The sequence below is a fragment of the Clytia hemisphaerica genome, unplaced genomic scaffold (assembly GCF_902728285.1).
Source record: "Clytia hemisphaerica strain Z4C2 unplaced genomic scaffold, Clytia hemisphaerica genome assembly, whole genome shotgun sequence".
NCBI classification, from domain to species: Eukaryota; Metazoa; Cnidaria; class Hydrozoa; order Leptothecata; family Clytiidae; genus Clytia; species Clytia hemisphaerica.
Window position 1 is genome coordinate 319807 of NW_027104356.1, and position 22644 is coordinate 342450.

Sequence of the window (22644 nt, forward strand, 5' to 3'; positions counted from 1 at the left end):
AGTACTGATTCTCTTTCACGCAAGACTTCTTAATTCTGCAGTAATTTCACCCATTTCATCATTTTGGACTTGAGAAATATTTCACTGTGTCCCTGGCTAACAAATGCGCAAACGTAATGTGATGTTTTGAAACATTTCAGGGTTTTGTGGGTGTGTCACAAAAGTGACGTCAATTCTTTTTATAGAAATAATTGAAGACCCTGCATTGCGAAAAATGCTATTTTTGTCGTTTTTCATAAAAAGTTTTCACATAGAGTTTGGTTCTTCTTGACTTTGTTCTCACATCTCAATGGACTGTTCACCGGAATATGTTGTATATTACCACTGGGATGATCAACTATGTAGTTCAACAGAAATCATAACATGTTATGCGTTTGATAAAGGTCAGTTAAGTAGTCTCCATCTCAAACTATTCATATTTTCTTTCTTTGAATCGTGTAGAACAAGTAATTTTTTTTCTATTTTCATCATATATACTTTATAGGTTTATTCAAACCCTACATATCATTTCGAAACTTGATCAGACAATTCCTCTTCCACAAGTCATTCGGTGATTAGCTTGGCTTATTTCTACTTTTTCCAGTGATTTACCAGGAGACTCGGTTTATCATTTTAAAGGATTTAGAATACTGGCTACAGTACACTAGAAGCATCGGCCTCTAAGAGCGATTGGGTAGCGGAAAAAGAAGATATATAATAATACAAAGTCTAGGTTATAAAGAGAAGGTCAGATCAGTTTAAAAAACATTGATATTATATCAGACCAACGATGTAAAAATAATAGATAACCAACTACCTCTAGAAGGCACTTCTCCCAAGAGAACAACCATTGTTTTCCTATTGAAATGAGCACTCTATTAAAAAGCTCTGTGTGCAGTGCGTGTTATGCTTTTAGCTAGATTTTGACACACTTTTTGACATCCACTCACTGAATTGATAGAAAATTTGAATTGTTATTTACTGCAAATTTTGGAATTTTTTTAAAAATTGACAAATTGACTACGGATCGGCCTGATACCACTTAATCTTCATCTGGATAAATAAACGCTCATAAAATGCTGTTATCTGAAAAATATATGTGTGATTTGAAATGCGATATCTCACGTATGAAAAGTGCATGAAGGTTGCATGATACAAAATAAACAAATGAATGTTTATAGAACAATAATATCTAATTAAAAAATTCCTTCTGTGAGGCTGCCGGAAAATACACTTTTTCTAACCCAAATTTTGGAAAAATATACATCACGTGATCGATTCTGTCCAATAGAAGGTTGCAAATGAAGCAAGTTTTTATTTAATTGCACTTTTTACGATGCAAAATGTCATTAATATTTTTACAACCGTAACACGGATGTTTTTTGAGAATCAAGGCAAGTTGGTTATCTATTATTTTTACATCGTTGATCAGACTAACGTCACTTCGAAATGACCACCTTCTTAATAATTGTTTATCCATACCGTCAATTTCTAGGTGGACTTTTCGATTATCGTCAAAAATACGAGATCGAGAGATGCATGAGACGTTTTAACGAAGACAATCAAATATTCCAGGACGAAGAGCTCGAAGAAGTGTTCCAAATCCCTTTCCTGAATCATTTAACCGAGCAAGGAGGATCCATCGAGATCACTGCAAACTCCAACAAAGAGACGAGACATCGAAAATATTCAGACTCCATATTCGGGCAAAACTCTTATCTTATCTACGCGGACAAATACATGAATATAGCGAAGATGGAATCGGATCCTGAGACGATTCAAGATCGATTGTTTACCGATATAAAATCGCATAAAAACGATTTTAATTTGTTCGCATTCTCAGTCTTTGAAGATGATTTTGAGGACGTTTTTGCTGACGACGACGATTTCGCTGATCGTTATACAGAGCACCAGAGGAATGAATATCAAAAGAAGCTTGCAAGAGAATTGGACCATGAATTACAGTCTGATCCTAAAGTTTGCGTCGAAGACAAGAGATTTCAGAGTGCCCAAAAGCACATTGATGAAAATTGGAAAATTGAAGTCAAAGACGTTACCAAGTTAAGGACCAAAAACCAAGAAGTTCAAGACCTAAATATTGGCAAGTCAAAATTGAATGCAGGAAACGTTCTTGGAGATCAGAAAACTGACATCTGTATCAATGTTGATAGAACAATTATCGTTGGCGTTTGCGTTAAAGACGATGCAAACCAGGGAGTGAAAAGTATTGAACTTGATAAAGGAGAGGGCGAAAACAATAGCGCCATACCATCAAACGCCCAGCCTGCTGATAGAGGAACACCCATCGATAGCTGCGTGGAGGATATTTCATCGCAAAAGGATGATCGTATACTGAATAGCCACTCAAGATTAAGAAACAGAATTAATGTTAATTCCAGGGCTGAAACGGAATCCAGTAATACCGAAGGAATTCATAGCCAAGTAGTTCGTTGTACCGACAAAAACGAAAGTGACAGTAATGAAAATATAAGAAGCAAGCCTGTGACAACGACGGAAAAACAGACACAAACCGACCCCGTGAAAACCTTTGCGGAAGATATTCCGAATGAAGACAAAACTAACAGTACCACGACAACGAAACACGAATCAAATAAAGCCTTAGAGAATGACGTTCCCATTCAGGGAAATAAGTCTGCATCAAAGTACAAATCAGTCGAGACAGGACAAAACACTGATAACACAACCGCAAACGATGATCGAAATGGAAGAAAGAGAGAAAAGCGAGTCGTAGAAACATTCACCGAAGATTTAGATAGTGTAATCGAAAACGAATCGGAACGCGTCATATTTCGTTTTGAATCTCAGCAGTCGCCTGGCGAACCCGTAGAAGACATCGGCGAGAATAGGTTGCATGAGTATATAGAATCAGTCTCAGGTAATGTAGCTGAGGACTCTTCAAACTGTATTTTTGCCAGTTTGAATGATTTTAATGATATAGAAAACGAATCTGTGGCACCTAATCTGCGAACTGAGAATGATGCATTACTTTTAATTTTTCTATTCATTTATTTTCCGATTCTTTTATTCACAACTTTTTTGAATTGTACTTTGGAAAGGATTATCAACCTTGGTGGACGAAGCACCGAAGCTGACTGGATCGATGATTGTGATTGGAGTGATGATGATGATGAGAAAACTCAATTATAATTATAATTAGAATTTGAAAAACATTGAAATATCTGCAGTAGCGTAGCCAAGAGGGTCGCAAAATTTGTGTAGGAGAGCAGATTTTTATGACACTGTAATTATCTATTCATGGTATCAAAAGATTACTTAAAGATTAAGGATTATTTAAAGTATTTAAAGATAATTATAATGGCATAAAAATCTGCTCTCCTATGATACAAATTTTGTGCCCTTCTTGGCTACGCTACTGCATCTAACCCAATAAACTCTTCCCAAGATGTCAAAATCGTTACAAGCCTCGTTTTGAAATAGAATAATCACAAATGTACAATTTTCAGAAGAAAGAAAATACCTTCACAGTACTTTAAGCTTCATGTTGTAATACAATCATCTTATTCCGATCACAAATGTATTTATTCCCCCAAATAGGTTGTCAATTTTGACCGGCATTTTTTATGAAAACAGAATAAACGTTTAAGAAATATAAACATTATACTGAAAGACGTTGAAGTAACTAAGTAATAATACTTTTCAAAACGAGGCCCACGATGATTTTATGCATCTGGAGAAGAGAAGTGTATTAATTTAACCGTATGCATTTTCTCCCAAAAACTACAATTTAAAATTTTTTCTGAAATCTCACATGTACACCAGACATTTTTTAAATTCTCTTTCGAATAAAGCTAAGACATCATGGCAATCGTAGTTTTTAATGCAACGAAAGAAAGATATTTTTGAGAAAGAAATTATTTCGATAAACCCTTAACAGATTTATTAACTTAACTTAAAGTATTCATATTTATATTTGACATATATTTTTTTACTCTTTTATAAATTTATCACTAGGGCGCTCATTTAGAGAAGTAGTATACAATTTGTATAAAATATATTCCTTAAAATGGAAACAGGCACATTTCCATGACACATTTTTTCCGTTATCCGCAAGTTCACGTAATTTTTCCGAGAGTCTTATGTTCTGAATTCCTGGAGGAGATTTAAGTAGAATAGACCTTTAACTCATTTCTATACCCTTTATTTGCTTAACATTCAGATATTTGAGGATTAGGTCCGAGAATGTTCTAGTTTTTTGCTCTCTTCAGCCTGGGATAAGGTCGATAATGTTTTTGTGGGGCAACTTTTCAGTGTAGGTGTCACAGAAGTGACGTCAATTCTTTTTTATGAAAATAGAAGTCCCTACATTGACGAAAATGCTGTTTGATAAATTCGAATATTTTTTGACGAAAAAAACACAAGACTTTGGTTTTTCTTGGGGACAGTCAAGTTTGCCATCTCAATGGACTGTTCACCGGAATATGTTGTGTATTATCACTGGGACAATCGATTATGTGGTTCAACCGAAATCATAACATGTTATGGGTTTGATAAAGGTTAGTTAAGTCTCAAACTGCTCTTTGATCTCTTGTATTTCTATTTCTATTGCAATACCTTTCTACAGGCACTCTGGTATAGTGGTCATCAACCTTGATACCTGTACCATCCTGTCTTCTGAGGGGAATTGCGGGTAGTCAGTCCAAGGGTGCTGACAGGTCGCATAACTGCGTTAACACGGTTTCGAGAATGGGCCAAATAGCCTGCTGTAACTAAACCAAATAGATGGAGATACGGTGCCATCATTTTTCTCCGCATACTGTATGTCATTTTACAGTTACGATGATTCCTAGGTCATCAGGATCTTCTCTATTAGTCTAAAATTTTAATACTTTGTGCCTGACAAAGTGGTGATAAGAGGACAACCAGTTCTGATTACACTATTCCATTTCGAACGTGTAATAGCCTTAAAAGAGTCTTAATGGGCGGTTGTAAACAGCGTCGACCGGCAACATAATAAAGATACACGAGGATAACGGCTACCATTATGCGAAACGGGCCAATTTCACTTTTTTTAAGAGAAATTGTTATGGGGTTGTTCCAACCAGTTTTTCTACGATATATATATGATAAAGACAGAGGGACTGATTATCCTTTCATTGTAACGTCGTCTCTCTAAGAGGATAAAGAATTCAGCCACTCTTTGTTGTTTGTAGGTCTGACAGGAGAAAACATTTATATTTTTTCATACTATATACATATCTGTTCGTCTTTATTATTATGCCATCGAATGTTTCACACCTCTGACCTTCCTCTACTAATAACTGTTTCTTTATTTCCAGGTGGAGTTTTCGATTACCACAAAAAATACGAGGTCGAGAAATGCATGAGACGCCTTAACAAAAACAATCAAATATTCCTTGACAACGAGATCGAAAAATTGTTTCGAACCCCTTCACTAGACTACCTGACTGAAGGAACTGGGTGCCTTGACGACCTTTCGACAATTTTTGACGAAGAAGTTAGACAGCAGAAATACTCCGATTCCATATTCGGACGATACTCTTATCTTGAGTACGCAGACAGATACATGGCGTTAGTGAAGATGAAATCTGGTCCTGAGACTATCAAAGATCGTATATTCTCCAATATCAAGCCTTATAAAAACAATTTCAATTTGTTCGGTTTTTCAGTCTTCGAAGATGATTTCAAAAATATTTTTGCTGACGATGACAATTTTGCAGACCGTTATCATGACCATCAGAATTGTTTACGTCACAAGCATGTTGTTAATGAATTAATACGTGAATTGAAATGTGATAGTAAAATTCGCGTCAAAAAGAAGAAAATTAAGCGATCAAAGAATTGTGTTACAATCCAAAAGATGGGAGTCAGAGGTACCATCACAAAGATTAACAACCTTGTTAAAAATCGGAAAAACTTTGCCCAAACTGTTGTAAAAAAACAGGGTTTAGGCAGAATGAATACGATTCAAAGGTCGGTACTAAGAAAAGTTGTGCGAAAGCAAAATATTGCCGTTGACATCTGGGAACTTGACGTCACGAAGCCGACTATTAGAAATAGTGAGACGCAAAGTAACCGAGAAGACACGCTCACAGGTGCAATTTCAAATGGAAAGCCTGACGACCGGAAAACGTGTCCAATTAACAGTGCAGAGCAAGGTAGTTTAAATCAACAGAATAATGGTATTGTAAAGAACGATTCAAAAGCATGTCCGCAGGCGGAGAGTGTTGATGACGCAGACAATATTTCGAACCACCGTGGCCGTACCCAGAGAAACGAAACGTGCAACGAAAATAGCGCTGGAAAAGAACATACCACTAAAGAAGTTGTTCTTATGGGGGGAAATGAGACGAATCAAGAAAATAATATTATCTCAGAAAAGAAAATAAAAGACAAAGAGACTCAGACGGATTTTGCGAAGATTTCTATTGAAAACTTTTCGAATGAAGATGCTGGAGTTTCTGCAATCTCGAAAAAGCAATCGAATAATACCCAAGAAAATGACATCACGAATCAAGAAAATATTTCAACAACGAAATACGACAAGAGCGAAACGATAACAACCGAAGACCCCACAAAAACCAACGACAATGGGATAAGAGTGGAACCAATAATCACCGAAGATTTATCGCGTATAGTCGAGAACGAATCGATAGAGCGCTTTATTTATCGTTTCGAATCTCGATCACATGACAAACCATTAGAGGACCTTGGAGGAAAAGAATTGTGTGTTTACAAAGAATCAATTTCTGATAGTCTTAATGATACGGATCTTTTGAAGTGTGTTTTAGCCGGTTTAGATGACACTGATAAAGAAGTATGGGAAGATGCGGCAGTTGATGACAAAAAGATGTCGACTGAGAAAGTCGAATATTTCAAAGGATTTTTCGACTGGATTTCAGATTGGTTTGATTTTTTCTTTAACAAATTTGGTTGTTTTGATCTGGGGGTTATAGATGATCTTTTCGAGGACAGTGATTGGCCGGTTGGTGTATAACATTCAAAATTTGAAAATCTTTGACAAAGGACATTTTTATTCCAACCCAATAATCATGCGAAAAGAAAATTCCATAGAAAATGCCATAGATAATTCTTTCTTTAACCTCAGTTCCTCTTTAAAAGCCTCTTTCTTTTTTGTTCTTTAAGTTTTGAGATTTTTCATCCACCTGCAAATACACCAATGATCCCCTCATGTTACTGGGAGAATTTAGGTACCCAAAAGGTAGACTTTTTAATCTATGATTTGTAAGTTTTAACAACATGGCATTTTTAGGGAAAACGTATACAACTTTATTATTTTAAAATAACTTTTTAAACGTAAAATATATCGTAATTGATTTTTAATTCAATCACCTTCATCACCGACAGCTGAACTTGAGACCGCTTGTTCCAAATGGGAATAGAGCAAGGGGCCTGTTCAGGCCTGATCATCTAAACAATAAGCAGTAAGCACCTTCAATGAACTCGATAACCGTAAAACTTGAGAAGAGAGTACCTGAAGGATATATATAGTTTGATTTTGGATCATATTTACTTGCCACGTTCAGCTTCACTTAAATATAAATGAACAAAACTAACTCTATTTGGCAGTAAAGCAACCTTACCTTTAGTCTTAACCAAGAAATCATTTTGTTTCCATGGTCCAGCCTCGTTTTCGAGTAGCGGTCGAATATTGATGAGATATGATGTCTTCTCCTCCAATCCCTGTAGCGTGAGGTTTGATGAGGCGAGTGTAATTCCTCTGTAAAGTGATAAGAGATTTCACGATCATGATGAAGAGAATACCCCCCCCCCGCGTATTAATACAATAATGCCAATAATGCCCCATGACTATAGCCCATTTTGGTGCCATTGGCACCATTATACTCTTTCAAAAAGTATTCGGTCTATAACTTTAAAATCAGGTGGTCAAGGGCTATTTTAAACTATTTCGGACGCATGCACGACTTCCTCGGCGTCTAAGGTTTGATTACATCGCCATACCTGTACTTTCCGAGGAACTTTCTGTATCTGATTTCATATTTGAGATGCGGCGCTTTTTTAACAGGAACTAACGGTTTCCATACAAGAGTGATCTGCTTTTCATGTGAGCGAGTTACTTCAACTTCGGATACTTCTGTCAGTTCTTTGACTAGAAAAATAAAATTGGAAAAAAAATTAAACCTAAAATCAGTGAAATGCTATATAGACTCTTGTAACTTCCAGAATAATAAACTCAAATATTTCCAGAAATTAATTAATATATGGCTTCAAATAATAGCTCATGTTTAGCAGTAGCGTAGACAGGAGGGGCGCACAAAATTTGTGTAGGAGAGCAGATTTTTATGAAACTGTAATTATCTATTTATAATATAAAAAGATAATTACTGTGTTGTTAAAAGCTGCTCTCCTACACAAATTTTGCACCCCCTCTCAAAGTCTACGCTACTGGTTTAGTACAAATTGAAGAAAAACTCTCCTCGACTTTAAATACACTGCTCATTTTTCATCAATATAACGAAACAGTAAAATATTGGCTGAGCATGACATTATTCTCAACATTGATCGTTGTAAAGAATAAAAAGAGTTGACGTTCAAAGGGTCAAAATTCAAACCTTGTGTTTTTAAAATTATTCTTATTGTAAAAGTTTTTTATCTTCTCCTCATAGAGTGCTCGATAAGTTAATAGAGCGTTGCTATAATAAAAAGTTAACACAATATCTTTGTTTCAAACTCAGAGTTTCATGGTATATTTTGTCAACTCTTTATTATAAAATTATTCTTATAAATAATAAGGCCTCACCTTCTTGATAAGTTGTTGCAAACACTTCAGCTGGATCTCTTGAGCCCAGTTCATTTATACTGGTGATTTGAATGCGATATTTAGTGGAAGGTTCCAAGCTTTTCAACATGAAAGTGATCGATTCACGATCTCCAGGTAACGGTGGCAGGTTCTTGACAAATGTGTATTGGTTAAGGGATCGCTGATTCTGCTTGGAGATTCGTACCTAAATGTCAAAGAGAAACAAGTGATACTTTTATGGACCTACCTGTTATGCATTTAACATATATATAATTGATATCTAAGTGAGCATATGAACGTTAAACAATCATTCAGAACACAAATAGTGACGATTTATTAACACTAGTCGTTTGTTTCTTATAAAAAAAAACGTTTAGAAACTTTCATGCTCTTGAAATATTCTTTCATATTCAAGACTTCGTTAGCAAAAAACATCTATCTCATCAAAAAATTTAGTAATTTGGCTAAGAACATTGATGTATGCAACGATGTAAAAATAATAGATAACCATATTAATGGCATTTTACATCGTAAAAAGTGCAATTAAATAAAAACTTGCTTCATTTGCAACCTTCTATTGGACAGAATCGATCACGTGATGTATATTTTTCCAAAATTCGGGTTAGAAAAAGTGTATTTTCCTATAGGCAGCCTCACAGAAGGAATTTTTTAATTAGATATTATTGTTCTATAAACATTCATCTGTTTATTTTGTATCATGCAACCTCCATGCACTTTTCATACGTGAGATATCACATTTCAAATCACACATATAATTTTCAGATAACAGCATTTTATGAGCGTTTATTTATCCAGATGAAGATTAAGTGGTATCAGGCCGATCCGTAGTCAATTTGTCTAAAGATTGGTACCTTTATCTTTTGAAAAAAATTCCAAAATTTGCAGTAAATAACAATTCAAATTTTCTATCAATTCAGTGGATGTCAAAAAGTGTGTCAAAATCTAGCTAAAAGCATAACACGCACTGCACACAGAGCTTTTTAATAAGGGTGCTCATTTCAATAGGAAAACAATGGTTGTTCTCTTGGGAGAAGTGCCTTCTAGAGGTTATTTGTTATCTATTATTTTTACATTGTTGATGTATGCTTATTAATGGTGATTCTTATAGATAAAGATGCGTTTTTTGAGCTGAAAAGTTTTTTTTTTACAAAAATCTGCTTGACCCATCTTTTACCTACTTTCATGCAAAATATCAGAAAAAAACAACGATCCAATATTTCACAAAGTCCAAAAAACCCTTTTTCTAGCCGTTTTTTGGCCCATATTTGCCCAAAAACATTTTTTTTTGAAAATCGGGCTACGTCACATTCGAGGGATTATAGTTATGCATCTTTGTGCAAAAAGTCATAAAGAATGAAAGAGCCAATCTCGAGAAAAGCTAACACCTAAGTAATTGATAATGTGCTTATAAAAAAATATCAAATTTGGCCAGTTTTTCAATAAAAACACTCAAAGCAACCAAAATTTCATGGCTAACACACATATTCTTTAAAAGTAAGCCCTCATGAGCAAAAAAAAAACATCTATCTCATAAAAAAATTGAGTAATTTGACTAAGAACATTGATGTATGCTTATTAATAGTGACTCTTATAGATAAACATGCGTTTTTTAAGCCAAATAATTTTTTTTGCAAAAATCTGCTTGAACCATCTTTTACCTATGATGGTACCCTACTTTCATGTAAAAAATCTGAAAAAATTAATGATCCAATTTTTCACAAAGTCTAAAAACCCCTTTTTTTTTGCCGTTTTTTGCCCAAATTGGCCCATAAAATTTTTTTTCGAAAATCGGACTCCGTCACATTTTGGCCACCACCATTTTGCACCTTTGTACCAAAAATCAGATGATTCCTATGATTCAATCTCGAGAAAAGCTGGTAACGAACGGACGGACGGACGGACAGAGTTGAATTTACAGGACCTCCACCCCACCGGGGTAGGTCCAAAAATCTACTTTTGCCAACGCAGATGCAAAAATCGAAAACTCCTTTTTCGACCCCTCACCCCCAGATCACTTAATGTTTTTTAAATTGAGAATTAAGCACAATATCCATCAAAAGAGGAGGACGCATGTTGACCCCGCAACCAAAATAGGCTAATATTGTACCTTTAAATCGCAGTTTAATGCTTATGACATATTCTAAAGATTTCTTACAAAAGTTGATGATTGTTTTTGTTGAAGAGTTTAATTTTCTCAAAATAAATACACCAGTTTCTCTAATCAAAGGAAGCCGGGCCCAAAAAAATCTTCGCACTCACCTGGTAAGAATTAATACTGCCAAGAGTCGGGGAAGGTCTTTTAAATGAAACGATGATAGTTGAGCTGTTCTTCACTTCAACTTCGGTAATCACTGGCGGTGCTGGTTCTGAACGAAAAAAAAGACAAATAAAAGTAGTTTAAAAACCAGCCTCACTTGCTCGTTACTAACCGCATTTTCTGAATTAACAAAGCTGGTCAACCTAGGTACGTCAATATTCATTCTTTGTGTTTTATTCTGTATCTTGACGTAAAGGTCTGACGTCTCTGCTTCGATCGCTCTTTCGCGAGCAAAGCTTCCACGCTATTGGCACTGACCTTTATATATCCCTGGACCAAGCTATATCCGCCATCTTTGATCGAAGTTCTTTTTTAAATTGGTACCCGTAAAGAAGCCATTGCAGTGTTAAAAATTAACGTCTAACGGCGCTACATCATCAAAAGTTTGCGAGGGAAAGTAGATTTAGTGCTGTCGATGCATTTACACCGCTATTGAGTAGTGCCGCCATTACGGTACCACTTTTCAAAAAACTCCAATCAAATATTTAGCTTGACTGGGATTGAGAAACTTGGTCCAGGGTATATAAAGGTCAGTGGCTATTGGTCAAAAGAAAAATGAAGCAACTCCACTGGCGCGATCTGACGTAACGGTTGAAAAAAGTTTAAAGTTTTTCGAGCGCGCGCTACATTTTTAAGACGTAATCTTTTTTCCAAGCAAAAAGGATTGAAGTCATAAGGTGCGATCGCAGCATGCGCAAGTGGAGACCGGCCTTAAGTATGAGTAAAAATCTTATAGTTAGGAATTGAGTGTGTCCTTGAGTTTTGTACTTCAAACAAAGAATCTTACTTCCGTTTTTAGTCTTGCATCGTACAGTGTTACTCTTCTGTGTTTGCCCGTCTGTTAAAATGGTGTTCATCGTAAAATCATACAACGTATCCGCATCTGAAAGAAAGAGCGTCAATACTATAGCGAGGGATGACACAGGTTTTGTTAGTCTACAGTTCTTTATGGCCCCATCTGTCGTAAAGTGATCAAAGGCCTAGTCAGCATGATAGAGCGTCAAATGTAATCTAGTGAGGAATTGAAATAGGGTTGCCTGTTTTTGATGAACTTTGTTTTTTCCTACAAACTTCACATGGGAAATTATCCGAGGGATTTCACTTTCCGTAAAGCGCTATATAATAATACTGAATAGACTCATATAAAATAAAACTTAAGAACGACACGAGCATCAATCTTCCATATGTCGTTAAGTTGAAACAAAGTTGTGAAAACTCTTTACCAAGTTTTTTAACGCAATGTCCATCTTGTTTCTTGCCAACCGAATCTCGTTTGAAATCTGCATCGTCAGCATTCTCTTTAGAATACCGCACATGCGTACTAGCAATCAGATCGTAGGCATCTAAACGGACGTTCCATTTCAAACAGACTTCTGTTGAAGTGGACGTGCATTGACTGGAAATCACCAATTTACCTGAAGAATATACAGAAGTCATTTATACAGATAAGTACAATCAGGTCATAGTATGGACTTAATTACTCTGTAGCAGATTGTATCTCACGTAGCGTTAAAATTTTCGTAGATATTGGGTCTGCTTATAGACAAAAAATACACTGGAAGAAGAAATGCTAGACTCCCACAAAAATGTTAAGATATCTGATAGCAGGTTTAATCTATGTGAAAAAGATCAAAGGCTAAAGGGAATTGCAGACTGAAGATCTGTGCAATAGAACACAATTGTATTGCAGTTAAACTGTGATTTATAACACAAGTACCTCGGCAAATTTTCAAAATAAGACAGCCTAAGTTTCTTACTTAAGATCTTCTCATAATCCATGCTAATTTCATCAGCAGACAATCCACGATACCAAATAGCAAGATTATCATAATTGGTATTGATGAGTTCATCTTGGTTGCCTAACACGATGTTTGATTGTGTGATGGTGGAAGGTTGAGAGTTGAATTGTGTTTGGACGTTCGTTTTCACTTGTTGTCCGTTAATGTAGACTTTGAGAGTTTTATCGGACAGTGTGAACGTCATCAAATACCTTTCAAAAAAGGAGAATATTTTTTGAGGATAGATTATTTCATGTATTTAGCATCGCCCTCTCATGAGAATCGCACCTTAAAACTTGAAAAAAGTTTAGGTTTTTTCAAAATAAATCAGCGAGTCCTATAGTGCACTGAGAAAGCACAGAATATTTTCGCAATATCAAATTTTTATATTTTGAAACGCCTGAACCACTAAGTTAATAAAACGGTCTGTACCTGTACACCTTTTCGACCGTAGTCACGCGGTCAGGTGCGTGCCACTTTTTTATTTAATCATTCCCCTAAACTTTTTTTACACATTTTTCTGTTGTCTCTCGGTGCAAAAAAGGCTGGGACGGTTTTAGGGTGGTAAAATGGACGAAAAAATACCCACGCAGCAATTGCTGTCTACGGTCGAAAAGGTGTATTAGTTTAGGGAGATATGCGTCATACCTTATTCGACTAGTGGAAATGGTGTTCGCTAGTACTGAGTATCACTTTAAATACTAGCTAAAGAGGCTTTCACTGTCAAGTTCAAAGAATTTTAGCCACGCTTCAATGCTGCCAAATCAAACCTGAAAAACTGAAAATCATTTACCAGTATTTCAGTTTGATTTTCATTTTAATGGACGAAATTTGTTGATGGTGGTGCATCTTAAATGTAACGTCATCACCGTTCCGTGTTAATGCCCATGAAACAAAATCTCCGGACACGGCCCTTAGCGTTGATTCCGATGATGAGTTAGGATTGAAACGAACGAGCAAAGAGATGGTGATTCCAGCGGTACATTTGGGATTAGATCCGGAACAGTCTGAAAAAGAACGTAAAAAGAGTTTTCTTTAAACAAAACATAAAGCAGTTTAGCTCTCCCTTCGCTGCGAGAACCTATCGAGTTTACACATCTACCCTTTGAGGACGGCAGAGCGACTGAAATGATTGGGCACAACCCACAGTTTTGATCCGCAAAATCGAGGACGCGTTCTCGGTCAATCAGGATCTAGACAAGTCAGAAGCTAACGATACACATCGAAGAAAATCCATAAATAACAAGCAACATGTTGATTGGACCTACCTGATGATGAGAATCAGATAAAAAAAGAACAAATAGCAAGAGAGCAAAAAAGTGTAGTGAGCAGCTTGAATAAATTACCGTGAGTATCACAGCTCAAATTAATATCGACCTGTGAAGTATAGTTAAAGTCGTATGAGTTACAGCCGTAGATACTGGGGTGAATAAATATCTTAGCGGGGTTTCCCTATTGACGATAAAAGGTGATTTCCCCAAAAAACCCATTTTTTCGAAAATCGGGCTCCATCAGAAATCAAATATTACCTTTTTATATCACTAGAAAAAACCGCCAATACCGAGAAAAGCTGGCAACAGACGAACAGACGAACAAACCTACATCGGATAATTTAAAGGACCTCCACCCACCGGGGTAGGTCCAACAAAGAAATGGAATGGCTCAGAGAAATACTCTTTTTTACTAAATATGGCAAAAGAGAATTTCCCCAAATAAGAAAATTCTCGAAATTAGGTATTTTATGAAAGTAAATTTATAAGAGGTTGTAAAAAAGTGAATTATAAATTATTAAATTAAGTTTGATGGTTAAGAGAGCCCAAAGTTAAAATGGGTGTTCAATGGTGTGGGCTTAATAGCTATGAGCTTCCCTAAAAAAATACGTTATGCCTATTCTTGCTTTTGGAAAAATTGACGTAACTTTGTTATATCAATAAAATTTATTTGACGTCAAATAGAAACATTTTTTACATATTGAATATTTTTTTCTGAAAGCATTATCCTTCGTTGACCCACCTTCGAGAATAGACGCTTGAAGGATTATTCTCGCTATTTTGTGAGAATAGTATTGTTGGAATCTGTTTATATCGATATATTGCATATATAATTATGGCTGTTGAAGCACACGAATGTTTACAACATGGTTTTGTTCTGGGACGGAGCCTAGGCGAGGGAGCATTTGGAATGGTTAAGCAAGCAACGTATGCAAACTTTAACCACGTGAATGACTCTCTTGTCAAAAGGCTCCGTCGCCTGGGGCACAATGATCAAGTAAGCCTTTTCAAATATTCGTTTCTTTCTGTCTGCTATATAGTTTTTATACACCCCTGTGTTTCACAGACCCGGTGAGACCACTGACCAGAATTTCGTGCCCGCTAGGAAAAAACACCCTAAAATCTCAGCCCCACTGGGAAATTGCCTTTTATTTTATCCCATATCGAAATTGCATGTTAAAATTGCACTCCAAAAGCATCTCCACTGGAATTTTTGAGCTTAGAACAATAGAAAATTTTTCATCCCCTTTGGGATTTCGTTAGAAAATTTTATTCTCGCTTTGGTAAAAAAGTGCAACCGGAGCTGCGAGACAGGGGTGCTATTATGTATCAAGGCAATCAAAAAGTAATGCGCATTCTCGCTACTGTTGACATTAATTGGCATCAATGAAAATCTAATTTGTAAGAAGGGTAAAAAGAGTTATACCGAGTGCGCCACAAAAAAGTCTCTCTTTTTTAAACTAATATTCTCGAAATCTAAAAATTTTAAAAGAGCCATTCCTATTTCATTGGAAAGAAGAAAGATAAACTGGGTTTTCGAGCACTTTCCGGAAATAAGTTTTTCATTCAATGGAGCATAACTTCGATCTAATGGATCGAATTTAATAAATGACCCATCAAAATTTAAGTCTATCTTTCTTCCTTCGCGCCCCCGCCACATACGATTGCTTTTTGAAATTCTTTCCGGGGTGTCATCAACGAGATTTAGTTTTAGAATGACGCGCATTTCAAAGGAAGTTTTTATAATATTCGAAGTTACGGTGTTCGTAAATGTTGAAGAAATTTTTTGAGAAAAATTACTTGTTTGTTCATGTACAGTGAAGACACACATGGTATCTTGTACTGAATGTACAAAAATTTTCAAATTTAAAAAAACTTACATTGTGATCTAAAGTCTATTCACGATAAGTGTGCACTCTTTTTTCTTTTAAAACTAGCACTTTTCTACAAGATCTTCATTATTTTCTTCTTCATTTTCATCTTCACTTTTAGAATTTTTTTAAAGATTTTTTTATTTCAAATTGTTCCACTCACTAATATCTTTCCAATGATACCAAATTTATAAAGATTGAAGAATTCCTTCAAAAGTTATAGGTAAAAGAAAAAAGAGTGCACACTTATCGTGAATAGACTTTAAACGATTTTGACTTCCTTATACGTTTTTTTTAGTCTAGCAAGCTAGACGACTAATTTATACATAGTAGAAATAAAGTAAAAAGTAAAGAATGGAACAATTTCAATCGTCTAGAAACCTTTGTGCACTAACTCCAAACAAAAGAAAAGTGTCAATATTGCAATTATAATTTTTTCCTGCTCAAAATAATTCTTGAGAAAAAAAATATGCGTGAATTTGTGTATTGAAAGCTTTTCATTTGAGTTGATTTCGTTTTGAGAGTTTGTTGTTGCTTGATAAATTGTTTTCTCGCTACGCAAGTTTCTGCGTAGCTAGCCGGGGTATCTATAAGGCTGGAACACCGGATTCTTCCAGTCGTTTATACAAACTAAATCCCGTATTATTATTATTAGTATTGGTATTATTAGTATTACACACATTATAAACGACTCCAGTCTAGTTTTTTTAAGAAACTAGTTTTACCAAGCAGTCTCAATGTTTCTTAAGATATTGGCCTTTTGAGCCTTAAATGTTTCTTACATGTTTCTAAACTTTTTGACATAATCAGCCTTATGAAAGGCTGGATTGGAAGGTTCGTAAAAAAACTGAATTAAAAATATAATGAGCCTCAGCATGTTTCTTAGATGTTTCTTAGTTTTTAGGCATTCTGAGCCTCATGTTTCCTAAAAGTTTGTTTCTTTAAAAAAACGTGTATACCTTAAAATGGCTCTATTTCGGAATGATTTTGCAAAAATACTTAAGCTTTTGAAAGTGTGAAGCATGTTAATTTTCAGTATTTTGATAATAATTTTTTATTTAAAAAAAGTAAGGGGATCTAGTTCTAAGCGTTGGAAAGTTTACAGTCTTCGCTCTTCGCCGCTTGTTTTAGAAAGTATGGTGGCTGAATGGGGGGTAGGTTAGGGTTATCAAAGCAATCAGGTTCGTTCCACAGAGTAATTTTCGTTTTTATATCTGATTACACGAAATGATAAATTTCATTTCGAACAAGGGTTTCAATGGGCCACAATTATAAAAAACTTTCGATAAAAACTTATGTGAAAGCCGGTACAAAAGTTTTCATAAGGATCAAAAAACCTGAAAGACAAAAATTTACGTAACAACAACAAAAATATTTGACGTCAAATAAAAAAAGACCTATTCAAATTTTTTCAAAAACAATTTTTTCCATTCTTCGATAACAACTTTCAGGTCTAGACTTGAAGGATTCGTATCTGCTCTTTTTGAGATAAAACTGTAAATTGACTCGTTATATATCGTATATTGAAACGCTTGAATATTCACTATGGTAGCTTTTGCCATAGTAGAAGATTGCCTCTTAAATGGTTTTGTTGTGGGACGGAGCCTAGGCGAGGGAGCATTTGGAATGGTTAAGCAAGCAACATTTGCCAACTTTAACCACCCGAATGATTCTCTTGCCAAAAGACTCCGTTCTTTAGGACTCAGTGACCAAGTAAGTCATAATACCCGACTTTTCTAGTTAACATGCAGTTTTTCACTGTGCTTCTAAAAAAAATACTATTTGGAGAGTTAGTTTCTCACCAAGATGGACAGTATCGTTTCAATTTAGGTGTTAGTTCTCTCCATACCTAATTAAGAAAAATATTTTTTATAGTAGTGTCTTATCTGTTTTTAACTTTGGACCACCATCGAATCTGCAAACGGGATAAATATAGTGGCAAAATCATGTAACGACTATGTTCTTATTTTTTCAGGTGGCAATAAAAATTATGCCCAAAAGTCTTGGCATCGAAACTGTCAAGACGGAACTCAATTGCATGCTTGCCCTAAATGGAACCAAGAACACTGTTCAGCTGTTAAAATTCTTTCAGGGCAGCATGCACGTCTACTTTGTCCTTGAATTCTGTAGCGGTGGAGATTTGGCAAATTTTGTTTTTAACAAAAAACCCCAAAACACAACCCAGATTTTCAAGGAGATTGCTTTTGGTGTGCAGCAATGCCACCAAAAGAATATTACACATCGGTAAGATCTTTTTGTTTCATATTTCTCTCTTTTTTTATTTACACCAGACTAAGATTTTGATTTAAAGATTCTGATTTTTCTATTTCTATTTTTATTTGGTTTAATTGCAGGAGGCTTTGAGGCCTATTTTCGCAACTATAGACGCTTTCTAATGAGCGCCCCGTCAGCACCTTGGACAGACTACCCAATTCCCCTCACATGGCATGGGTTGACCCGGGTGAAGGTTTTTTCACTTGCCAAGTGAACCGCTGCGAGTTGGAATCGAACCTTAGTCGCCTGTGCAGCAACCAAGGTCAATGACCACTATACCACAGCACCCTGATTAACTAATTTGAATAGAGCTGGCAAGATATCTTTCAAAAATAGAGCATTATTCATTAAGGTCAAGACTTTCTCTTGTTTTCTAGCGATTTGAAGTTATCCAATATTCTCATCGATCAAAATGGCGTCATCAAGATTGCTGGTAAGCATATAAAGTTTAAACTAATATGAACAGTGGCTCATTCGAAGGCTCAAGAACGACCAATACGCCTCTGTTAGAGCTTTTAATAGGCAAATACAGTGAACATTTACAAATTCGTTAGACAGTATGGCGCGCCAAAGCGGAAATAAATACTATCTTTCATTTCGCGACACTATCTTTCATTTCGCGGCACTATCTTTCATTTCGCGACACTATCTTTCATTTCGCGGCACTATCTTTCATTTCGCGGCACTATCTTTCATTTCGCGGCACTATCTTTCATTTCGCGGCACTATCTTTCATTTCGCGGCACTATCTTTCATTTCGCGAAACTACCTTTCAGTTCGCGACACTATCTTTCAGTTCGCGACACTATTTTCCCAAAAAAACATTATCTTAATTGAAACAATACTATCTTTATTATGGAAGCCGAGAAGTGCCATCGAGAAAAAAATATTTAATTTTAGAAAAAAAATATTTAATTTTAGTAAGAAAAATTAAATTTAGAAAAAATATCAATTTAGAGAAAAAATTAAGTTCACTTCAGAAAAAACTGTTTTTAGAAAAAAGTTTTTTTTGGGAGAGCCTGATTCCGTGCATACTTACAACCAAAAGTCCACCGTCTGATGAAAAAAATTTGAAAAAAGAAAAAATTTTTGGCCTGATTCCTCCCGGGCCACACACTTACTTACAACTTTCGTTTTCATACTTCCTGGATTTTTTTTTGGATTTGACTTTTGTTCAGACCAGATTATTTTTTTGCACATCACATAGATGTCACCACAAACAATTCAAGTTGACAGAACCGATATTATGCTCAATATTTAATACCTTTTATTTATTGGGGAAAAAATGTCGAAGTTTTATTTCGTCAGGGAAAAAAATCGTCACCTAGAGGTATTTTCTTTACTTTCTCCCGACCAAAATTTCGTCACTTTTTCTGACCAAATTTACAATTTAGTTAGTCACTTTCACATGACTAAACTGTCCAAATGAAATGGTTTTCTTCACTTAGCTCGAAAATAGATCTTGTAATTCGACGTTTATAAAACACTAATTTCGGTTAATAAAGGTGTAAAAAATTTAGATTTGAAGTTTGGTTGGGGGGAAATTGAGTAAAAGTTTTTGGTCGGGAATAAAAAAATCGGGTAAAAAAAGTTTTGGTCAGGTGATGAAATGTTGGGAATAAATTTTGTTGGGGAAAAATTTCGTCACCCCTTCAAAATTTTCGTCACTTTCTCCGCTGACATTTTTTCCCATAATAACAACGTAGGTAAAAATTTTTCTGATTTTTTGCATAAAAGTAGAGTATCATAAATAGGTAGGTAACGGTTGCGTTAGATTTCGGTAACAAAAACTGCGAAAAGCGCTAAAATTAAAACCCGCGAGAAGTAGTTCCAATTAATAATAATAAGGTATGTTTTAAGGTTTTAATTTTTTTTTCTAAAGTAAAATTAAATTTTTTTCTCTAAATTGATAATTTTTGTAAGTTTTATTTTTTTTTACTAAAATAAAATTAAATATTTTTTTCCCAATTTAAATTTATTTTCCTAGAATATTTTGTTTCTAAATTTAAATCGTTTTTCTAAAATCAAATATTTTTCTCTGAATTCAAATTTATTTTTCTAAAATTAAATATTCTTTTATTCTAAAATTAATAATTTTTTTCTGAAATTAAATATTTTTTTGTCGATGGCACTTCTCGGCTTCCATAAAAAAGATAGTATCCCGTAAAAAAGATAGTATTGTTTCAATTAAGATAATGTTTTTTTGGAAAGATAGTATCGTTTTAAAAAAGAAAGTGTCGTTTTAATAAAGATAGTGTCGCGAAATAAAAGATAGTGTCGCGAAATGAAAGATAGTGTCGCGAAATAAAAGATAGTGTCGCGAAATGAAAGATAGTGTCGCGAAATGAAAGATAGTGCCGCGAAGTGAAAGATAGTGTCGTGAAATGAAAGGTAGTGTCGCGAAATGAGAGATAGTATTTATTTCCGCTTTGGCGCGCCATAAGACAGGGTGTATGAAGTAAGAACGTCACCTAGTGACCATCGATCATGCTAAACTTTTCCATTTATCACATCCAATAAGCATTAACTTATTCAAAATTTCACTTTAGATTTTGGTCTTGGATTTATCAAATCGACCCCAGAAGAACTCTGCGAGGATTATTGCGGTACGCCCGGTTACCTAGCTCCAGAGGTTGAACGGGGATACAACCTTCTTAGCTACGACCCATACGACGGCTTCAAAGCCGACATGTACAGTCTGTAAGTTGCTATTTTTACCCTTCGTTGTGCAAAACTTCTCAAATAGTTCAGATTCTTTAAACCTTAGAAAAAGTCGCCTCAACCTCATATTTAAGTAAAACCCGATGGAGTCTAAAAAGTGAATATAAAAACGATGACAAGATTTTAGCATGATTTAAAAAAAAAAACAGAAAGTTCTTTGCTAGATGATTATTAAAGATATCACTATGTTTCATCAGGCGTTTTCTTCACACATTCCCAGCTGACACACAACGTTGTTTTAACGTCCATCTAATGTTCACAAAGTCGAACGTTGAAACAGCGTTGTTTGCCAGCTGGGTTGGTTTAAGTTTGCATTATATTACCTTAAATCATAATTTCAATATCTTTTCACTTTCAGAGGCGTGATTCTCTACAAACTATTGACAGGGAAATATCCACACAAAGCCTGGATCAAAGATTGTACTTTCTCTTCAGAATGCCGTGATCTGTTAAAAATACTTCTTCATGAAAGCCCAAACTCACGACCAACAATCGGCGATGTATCGAACCATCCTTTTCTCACTCCCGAGGCTGTTGTCAAAGATCAAAAGAAAGAAAAACTGGATAACGTTACCAACAAAGAACTTGACAACGCCGAGGGAGAGCAGAACAACAAAAAGAACATCATAATGAAGAGCAAAAGACAAATATTCGTCACACAAGACGTACGGAATAAGATGAAAAATAAATACAACCTACGTACCGTCTTCATCGCAAACAACGTCACATTCAAAAATCAAATGAATGTCGTTGTAAACTTTGCTTCAAACGCAAAATTCCCCAACGGTCATCATTTCCCCTCTACAGAACAGTGGGAATAAACAACTAAAAATATAAAACTTGTAAATAATGTATATACTCATGATGTCATCATCTAAAAAACAAAAACCACCAAAAAACCCACCAAAAACACTTCTGCCGCGTTGTTAATTTTATCGTTATCGATCCGCTCCTTTCCCTTCTTGAAATAATATCCGAATATCAGCAGATATCAGGACATTAACAACGAGATGTTTTTCAGCAGAAAGCCTTTTGAGTTGGGGGCCAAGCCTGGGGTCCTGGTTTTTACGACCTAGCCATTTTTAGTCTTTCCAAAGAACAGTATATTACAAGATATTTTTAAGAGGGAGGACGCGGATTAGGCCCAGGAAAACTTTTTATGACCAAAATAATGGCGTCATAAGCAAAATTGCAAGGGATAATAAGGGGTCGGAAAATAGCTAATTTTCAAAAGTCAAAATAAACGAAAATGATTGGTACCATCTGAAAGAGCATGTAGTTCTGAGTAAAAAATTGTATTACAACAACTCTCTGACTAAAACACACAAAGATATATAGCCGCTTTAAGACCAACAAACTGTCAGCTCTACTGTTATTTTGACGTCAAATCTTGTCTTGATCGTACTGACGTCGGTATATTTTTGAACTTCAGGCCGCTGTATTTCTTTGTGTGTTCTAGTTAGAGAGTTGTTGTAATACATTTTTTGTCAATTTAAAGCATGAAACATGATTATCGACATTAGATTTCTAAACACCTGAAGAGGTATAACCTGTTACATGACAAAAAATAAGAATTTTGTGTAGCTTTATCATTCAAAAGTTGAAATAAGACGAGAAACAGTAAAGCAAA

The 22644-nt window shown here is 35.3% G+C and overlaps 4 protein-coding genes across 8 annotated transcripts in view; 3 read left to right on the top strand and 1 right to left on the bottom strand.

The window, feature by feature from the left end:
* The window catches only part of LOC136818198 (adhesion G protein-coupled receptor L2-like), a 71662-nt gene that overhangs the window by 24843 nt on the left and 24175 nt on the right, over nt 1–22644 (bottom strand). For all 4 annotated transcript variants that reach the window (XM_067074557.1, XM_067074554.1, XM_067074555.1 and 1 more), the window contains 8 exons: nt 13671–13884; nt 12857–13089; nt 12323–12514; nt 11887–11982; nt 11042–11148; nt 8762–8966; nt 7963–8110; nt 7584–7720 (listed from right to left, as the gene is read on the bottom strand). In XM_067074557.1, coding sequence (XP_066930658.1) covers nt 7584–7720; nt 7963–8110; nt 8762–8966; nt 11042–11148; nt 11887–11982; nt 12323–12514; nt 12857–13089; nt 13671–13884 — 1332 coding nt within the window. The remainder of the gene's footprint in view (nt 1–7583; nt 7721–7962; nt 8111–8761; nt 8967–11041; nt 11149–11886; nt 11983–12322; nt 12515–12856; nt 13090–13670; nt 13885–22644) is intronic.
* On the top strand, nt 270–3284 carry LOC136818200 (myb-like protein X). The gene is made up of 2 exons (XM_067074558.1): nt 270–383; nt 1475–3284. The coding sequence occupies exons 1-2, from the start codon at nt 290–292 to the stop codon at nt 3145–3147; spliced, it is 1767 nt and encodes a 588-aa protein (XP_066930659.1). The 5' UTR covers nt 270–289; the 3' UTR covers nt 3148–3284.
* LOC136818241 (MATH and LRR domain-containing protein PFE0570w-like) lies at nt 4360–7306 on the top strand. The gene is made up of 2 exons (XM_067074616.1): nt 4360–4514; nt 5298–7306. Exons 1-2 carry the CDS (start codon nt 4421–4423, stop codon nt 6974–6976), a joined length of 1773 nt encoding a protein of 590 aa, XP_066930717.1. The 5' UTR covers nt 4360–4420; the 3' UTR covers nt 6977–7306.
* On the top strand, nt 14892–21906 carry LOC136818243 (uncharacterized). 2 transcript variants are annotated; one of them, XM_067074618.1, is made up of 5 exons: nt 14892–15145; nt 17995–18263; nt 18671–18726; nt 20843–20993; nt 21373–21906. In XM_067074618.1, the coding sequence occupies exons 1-5, from the start codon at nt 14984–14986 to the stop codon at nt 21833–21835; spliced, it is 1101 nt and encodes a 366-aa protein (XP_066930719.1). In that variant the 5' UTR covers nt 14892–14983; the 3' UTR covers nt 21836–21906. The 2 variants fall into 2 exon arrangements, with proteins under 2 accessions (XP_066930719.1, XP_066930718.1); XM_067074617.1 differs by lacking the exon at nt 14892–15145 and adding an exon at nt 17467–17732.